The sequence below is a fragment of the Kryptolebias marmoratus genome, linkage group LG20, assembly GCF_001649575.2.
Source record: "Kryptolebias marmoratus isolate JLee-2015 linkage group LG20, ASM164957v2, whole genome shotgun sequence".
NCBI classification, from domain to species: Eukaryota; Metazoa; Chordata; class Actinopteri; order Cyprinodontiformes; family Rivulidae; genus Kryptolebias; species Kryptolebias marmoratus.
Window position 1 is genome coordinate 20,895,312 of NC_051449.1, and position 7,819 is coordinate 20,903,130.

Consider the following 7,819-nt stretch of genomic DNA (forward strand, 5'->3'; position numbering starts at 1 on the left):
GCACATTTGGCTTGCTGCAGAGCTACTTTAGCTCTAACATGGTTATACTGTCCATTGCCCTTAGATGGAGGCAGGATGACCAGTTTGGTCCTCTGTGGTCATCGTCTGAGGAGCTGGAAAGGGGATTCACTAGTTGTGGCATGAGTTGAAGCCTGGTAGTTGTGAAACATTTCAGTAACATCCAGGGTTGCTGGGTGGCTTGTGTTGCCTGAATGTTGTCTTTTAGAGCGTTCCAATCCATTTGCTGAGAATGTTATACAATTGTTCTGACATGCTTAATGCCACATTCCCTCATGAAATCAGCAAAAGCAGAAAATGTCAACTTTGGTTCCTTATCATCTGTTATGATGCAAGAGTTTCCCTCTTGTGTAAAAACAGAAGTTAGGATCATCATGAAAGTGTTTGTTGTCGCATTAGGAGTAAGTGCTCCTAATGCGACATTGAAGTGCTCATCAATGTCGCCAATTTTGTTATACTGGTTGAAAGGAAAATAGGCGACAACGATTAAACTCATAAACCTTATTGGAGTAACTGTGCCATTCTGCCAGACACCATTTTAGAGCAAGGTGTTTTCTTGTATATTCTGTATCTTATTCTGTATTCTTTCTTCTAGTCCAGTCTCTTCGGCCCTACGCTGTCTCCGCACCTTCTAGTGCCAAAAAGTAATAACACCAGCAACACGGAACATAAATACATTCACTGTGTAAACCTAAGAACACAAACAACCCAAGAACAACTGTGAAGTTGCTAAAGTAGATAAAAGCCCCATAGTTATAAACTTCAACTCAATGGAAAGTCAACAGTCATAAACACACAAAAAAAACAGAACTTAACTTGGTAAAATCGTGAAAAGTTGAAATTGCTGTTATATTGCTTTCGTCAATGGAACTGAACCAAACAATAACAGAGGAACTAATTACAGTTGTGGTATGTATAAATTTAAAGAAAACAGATAATCATCTGTTTTCTTTAAATTTATACATACCACAACTGTAATTAGTTCCATTAGTTCCATACCACAACATTACTTTCCTACAGAATTTTATCAAGTCTTTAGAAGTCCAACAAATTTCCAAATGACATTACGCCAACAAAAAAATAAGTAGGAACTGAAAAGTAAATCAGGCTTAGACTTTGTTCTCATAAAGAAGAACTTTTACTATGAGAGGCATCCACAGTGGAAGAACTCAACGACAGAGAAATTACAGAGAATGTTGCCTTTTCTTTGCAATTGTGTTGAGTAATGGGTCTGATTATAGATCTAAAAGCCTCCTCCTGACGTTTCAACAAAGGTTTTAGCCAGAGATATCTTAGTCAATGTATGTCACACAGAGAAAAGATCACAATCTGTGCATTCACAAGCTTCTGTATTGTCTTAAATGGAAACACTGAGGTGTATTGGTGGTCTAGTAATTATGCAACATAACCACAGTGTTCCTGTTTAGTTCTGATGAATGACCTTTGTTAGATGTCTACCCCCTCTGTTTCCCCCCCCCCGTGTTTCCTTTCTGCCCCCACTGGCTCAGATTCAAAGATGCAAAGAAGCTGAAGAATGGAAACAAAGACATAAACAGAAAAAAAGAGTCTGCTGAAGAGTGAAAGTATTGTAAAAGTCTGAGGAAGTGTTTCTACCACAGGTAGAATATGATATAAGAGAAGTCACAAACAATGATGGAAATGACAAAGAAACTGTGATAGAACAGGCAACAATGGAACTATATTATGTAAGGCGATATGAACCCATTATTATAATTCACAGGGTTTTTACAGAGCTTTAAAGCTGCAACAAAGCCTTGCTTAAAACATGAACTACTAAAATTTAAAGCAAAAAAAACACACACCTAGTACATGGTTTTATGAGAAACAATTAGTTGTCAGACAAACTTTGGTCACTTATTTTAAATCATTCTAAAGAGTATAAAAGTGAAAGGTACTGTGTGCATAAATTTTCACCCCTTTTAAAAAGAACTAATTCAACTCTGAAAAAAAAAATTATTGTAAATTACAAGTCAGAGGATGGATACAAAATAATTTTTAAGGCCCTAAACATTCCAGGAGTTCTGTTAACTCCATCATCAAGAAATGGAAGGAATATGAGACGTGTGTAAACCTACAAAGAGCAGGTTCGTCCTCACAAACTGAGTGACCGTGAAGAAGGAGAACAGTGAGAGAGACCACCAAGACCCCCTGGGAGCTCTCTGAGGGAGTTAAAGCTTCAGCAGGTGAGATGGGAGAGACTGATTCAAGATGGCCACAACAGTTAATTTACCTTCGCAACCTCAAAAATGGCTACAACTCAGTAGATTTTACAGATACCGACCTAAAATTTGGTGTGGTACTAGCTGAGAGACATCCTTAACACATACCCTGAGCACTAACTGATCACACAAGATCTGTGTTTAAAACTTTGGCGTGCAAAGCAGCGGGTGACAGGCAAGTTGCTTTTGTATTTCTTCAAATGCATTGTAACTAGTTGCATTTTCATTTGATCATGTTTAGTGTTTGTGCTTCATTATGATTTTTTTACATTAGGTTGGATGGTTTTTTCAACCAGTCTTCATTTAAAAAAAGGACCAAAAAAACAAACTGTCAGATCTTTACAAACAAATAAAAACATTTTCCTGCAAACACTGCAGCCTTTACAATATATTATGTAGTTTAAAAAAATCCTAAATATTCTGATTAGAAGTTATGTGCGTTCATAAACTCTTTAGAAACAAAACTGCTTGTTTGAAACTGATACAGAAACAGGTGTTTATCAGTATTTCCTCTGATTCAGTGGATCTTAGCAAATTGAGACCACGTACAGCTGTAAGTTCAGTGTGGTGACGCGTGAAGTCTGAATGAAATGAAGTGCCTAAGTGTTACAATGGTCTACTTTGTCTCATACATATTTGTGTTCATCTGACAGGAAATAGATCTTCACCAGTCTAGGTTTTATCGGAGAGTGACAAACAGAAAACCACTTAAAGAAAACTCTCATTAAACCTTGACTAGAGTTTGTATAGATTGTTTAGAGACTTATGTCAGGTAAGGTAAATGCGTATGCACACACCACTCTTCAGTTTTATATTTGTGAAAGTGATTGAGAACATTTTCACCTTTCTAACTTCAGTAATCTAAGTGTTTCGTGTAGGTTCATTATTTATAATCAAAGTGAAAATCTTTATAAAATCCCGGTTGTAAGACTATAAGAATTCCAAGGGTGTGAATACCTTTGCGGCCCATTTTACTAACACGCAAAAATCCAATGTTTATTTTTTGCTGCACTTTGTTTAAAAATTAGCAACTAGAAGCTTAATGTCACATTAGAGCGTGCTAAGTGACTGACTTCTTTCAATTAAGTAAGTTAAGTTTATTTGCTTCTGGTTTCACTCTTGTTTGCAAGAGGTTTTTTTCCACTTCAAGCAAAAATACAAGCAGCAGTCATTAGCTCAACAGGTCTAAACAGGACTTAATGTGTTTTATTAAAATTTGAGTGCAAATGTGAGCACCTAAATAGCCTCAGTATCTAATTCATAACAGTGGTTACTGGCTCTCAAGGCAAAGTAGAAAAGATGCTACAGCATTTGCCTATGCTGCTGATTTTTCCCCCACCCAATTTGCATCTCCAGGCTTTAAACCTAAGAACACAGGTTATAGTACAGTACAACCAGACAACTGTAGCTCTATGCTGCACATTCGCTTCGTTTGCGTCATCCAGAACTTCCTTTTTGTCTGTGGTTAGTTCAGACTGCTGATGTGACGTTACTCACCCTCCTCATTTCACACTTCTTCTGTACATATATAGAGTCGTTGGGCGGGTTCAGCAGACAAACGCAGTTGATCGCCTCTAACAGTAGTTCAACATAAAATCGCACATGTACAAAGCATTATTGCCATGCCAAGTCTAGTTACCTTACCATCGTTGGAGCTGCAGCATTTCAATATGGAAACTGATGACAAGAAGACTGGAAGATGCAGGTAAACCTCTTTTTAATTGAGCTAACACTGTTACAAATGACTGCTGATATGTTTTCATTTTTACAGTAAGTAAATCTTGTTGGTTTGTGTTTTGTTCTGTTAACCAGGACAGGAAACTTAAAGTCTCGACTGCAGGCTAAATTGCTTCAGGCAGCTAACACAGAGGGGTAAGTTCAGAACACTCTCAACTTTAAACTAAACATCCAAGTTGTTCAATTACTTGTTTCAAATGATCGTAACAATCCACTCCTCTTTCATAGACTTTGTTCAGAAGAGATGTCCCAGTGGTCGCAGTCACTCGAAAGACTTCTATCCTCCAAATGTAAGTCAGCCAATGATTTCTCCCAAACTCAAGTATTTTTATTCAGCATTCTCTCCCAAACATTTGCTAATTCTTGCCTAATTTTCCAATCTGGTTAGATGGGATGAAAATATTCCAGGCTTTTTTAAAGTCGGAGTTCAGCGATGAAAACCTTGAGTTTTGGGTGGTATGTGAGGACTATAAGAAGATCAAGTCTTCATTCAGAATGTCGGCCAGGGCCAAAAAGATCTTCAAACTCTACATTCAAGCTGAGGCTCCCAGAGAGGTACGTACAGAGTTTTGTTTTACTTTTTTTTTTTTACAATCTAGATACATCTATTTTCAAAAAAACATCACTACTGTGGCTAATGTAGTTCTCATTATATTTTCTTTGATTTCAGATCAACATTGATCACAAGACCAGGGAGCTGATCCAGACAAACATAAAGGTTCCTTCTGCAGTTTGTTTTGATGATGCCCAAAAGATCGTCTATGGGTTAATGGAGAAGGACTCATACCCACGCTTCCTAAAGTCGGACATTTACAGGACTTTACTGGACTCGACATCAAATTCAATGAGGATGTAAAAAGATACACTGGAGATGCTGTTCAAAGCAGGACTGTAAAGCTGTGTAACGCTGGACTATACCTGAGAAACGCTGCGGTGTGTTTCTGTATGACTGGGGACAACCAAACTCAGCCTTGGACATTTTTTTTTCCCCTAAATGTTTTTCCTTTCAAAAGTTTGAGAACAATTTGGGGATTCTCATTAGAACACGTGACTCTCTTTGAGACTTGAAACAAAAAAAATATGAGAGATTATTCAGATCTAATTTGTATGAAAAAAAAGAGTTATGTGTCCTGGTCAACAAATAACAAGAGCAGCTAATGTGACTGAAGCTGTAAAGTAAAGGACTTCCCAACCATACCATGATTGTGTATTGAAAATGCTGGGGACTTTCTGTGAGTGACACCAGAAACAGTCCCTTCTAGTCGAGATGAAAGTGTATAGATGGTAACGGGAGGGGCTTATCCACATTAGCACATCCTCCTAAATTTATTATGATCTCACTAAAGCAATAGCTAAGTAATGGAGGCGTGGATTTATTTTTATTCACATCTTATTGTGTGTAAATTATTTTACATTCTGGCATCAGTGCTGACTGATATTTTTCCACTGTAATGAACTACAATAAGCTATAAGTTGAAAATGTATTCAACATATATGTAAAAATATTATGGATGTTTATATTCAAAACTGGTTTGTGGTGTTTAATAAAAGAAATTTAATGTATGAATGCACTTAAACAAGTCGTTTTAAATGCACATGAATTAAAATCATCTTTTGTCAGACAGATGGAAAGCAACAAATTCATTCATTTCTTTTTTTCTCTTTCATTCATGTACGTACGCCCACTTACAGACTTTACAGCTGAGTGTCTTGTTAGAGTTGAAAAAGTACAATGGACCTGGGCACCTTTGAAAAACTGGCATGTCTGGCACATTAAAATGTAAAAATAAATTTAGATTTTTGTAATAATCATTTTAAAAAGTGAGTCTTGGGCGCTAGTCTGTTTTAGCTTTGGCGGTGAGTAAATCAGGCCACATTTTGAAGCTAAATGAACAAAAACTAACCAATTAGTGATCAAAACAAATCCATAAGTTTGTTGTTTAAATGCACACCCATGTAACTGGTTTAAAAACAACAGTGCACAGCAGCCTTTTAATTACAAGGCCAAATGTTTCATGATTCACTTCTTTTCCATCCACGTTCTAAGCAGTCTGGACTGTTGCTTTAGTTATTCCTTTTCTACAGCAGTAAAAACCATCCATCCATTTTCTTTACCCACTTTTTTGGGTCATGGGGGAGCTAGTATCTATCTCCAGAGGTCACTGTGCAAGAGGACACCTGGACAGGTCTCCAGTCCATCACAGGGACACCTGGACATGTCTCCAATCCATTACAGGGACACCTGGACAGGTCTCCAGTCCATCACAGGGACACATAAAGACAAATAACCATTCACACCTAGGGGCAATTTAGAGTTACAGATAAGCCTAACATGCATGTTTTTTTTGGTCAGTGGGAGGAAACTGGAGTACCTGGAGAAAACCCACAAATGCATGGGGAGAAAATGTGAACTCTACGCAGAAAGGCCAGAAGGGGAACCTGCGACCCAGTAGGTACTATTCATCTTAAATTTTCCTGAATCTTAGAGTTTAGTTAGGTGTGTTCGTATCAAAACAAATATCATTCGTCGTGCTGCCGGTATTAATTCATCTACAGATCCAAGCCGATTCAATTTAGAGTTGTTTTTTAACAGACATTTTGTTAAATATTTGGGACAGCAGTTTTGTCTTCATACACAGAGTGACGCAGTCAAGCACAAACATGGTGCACAGAAAACCCTTCTGTTCTGTACAGCACCATTAGTTCATTGGTTCACCCATTCGTGCACCCATCCACACACTGATGGTGGTAACCTACATTGTAGCCACAGCTGCCCTGGGGCAGATTGACAGAAGTGAGGCTGCCTTTACACCGGCGCCAACGAGCCCTCTGACCACAACCAGAAGGCAAGGTAGGTAAAGTGTCTTGCCCAAGGACACAACGGCTGAGACAAACCCCTACCTCCTGAGCCACTGCAGCGTAAGGAGTATATACAGAGTAGGGCACCACTCTGGACATCACTCTGTTTTGTATGTGGCTGATAGTTACCATGAAAGAGTCCAGTAGCAAACTCTAGCTAGCTATACTTAGCTTAGAATCTCCACCTAATTTAATGGAAATGTGATTTTTGTTGTCAGAAAAATACAAAAACATCACTCCGTGTTGTATGTGTTGTGGCTTCTTCAAGACTTACTATGAAAGGATTCATTAGCAAACTCCAGCTAGCTATACTTAGCTTGGCTTAACACTAACACAATGCACATTGTTTGAGATCAAAACTGTTTAGGTCACATTCACATTCAAAACTATTTAAGTCAGTACAACGTGGGTTGTTAAATGTGCAATGATGATACTTTTAGGGTTATATTTTGACAGGTCAGGACATGTCACCTGACATTGGAGAAGTGAAAAAATCGCCTTGACACATGTGGTTAATCAGACACAATGAACTATTTTTAACATTTTGCTTCTATTACGTAGAAAGTTTCTGTGTACATCATGTTTTTGTGCTGCCAGTAATAGTTTTTGCTTGTATGCTTACTGTAAGCTTTTGAGGAGAGCAATGGTTGTTGCACTTTAACATGGTGACTTGTATGCTCAGTTGTAACTCTTTCAAACACTCCAGTATTTGCTACATAAATGAGAGATTTTTTTCAAAATTCCTCCTCCTACACAGCATCTGTTCTCACATCACGTCATGTTTCATTGAACTTTTGTATCTCTGAATGGGTTTTCTTCTCCATTCTACAGTACCACTCATTCTGCCTTAAGTTTATCATTCAGTTTTTCATATATCCGCGCAAGAAACATACTTTGCCTACACAAATTGCTCTTCTTACAACAGACGGGATTAAAACTAAAACTGTTTTTGGATAAAAAAATAA

At 37.8% G+C, this 7,819-nt stretch overlaps 1 protein-coding gene across 1 annotated transcript; it reads left to right on the forward strand.

The window, feature by feature from the left end:
* The first annotated feature begins 3,802 nt into the window (after window positions 1–3,802).
* On the forward strand, window positions 3,803–5,619 carry LOC108238262 (regulator of G-protein signaling 13-like). The gene is made up of 5 exons (XM_025006830.2): window positions 3,803–3,963; window positions 4,071–4,130; window positions 4,224–4,285; window positions 4,384–4,550; window positions 4,666–5,619. Exons 1-5 carry the CDS (start codon window positions 3,881–3,883, stop codon window positions 4,849–4,851), a joined length of 558 nt encoding a protein of 185 aa, XP_024862598.1. The 5' UTR covers window positions 3,803–3,880; the 3' UTR covers window positions 4,852–5,619.
* Window positions 5,620–7,819: the final 2,200 nt, after the last annotated feature.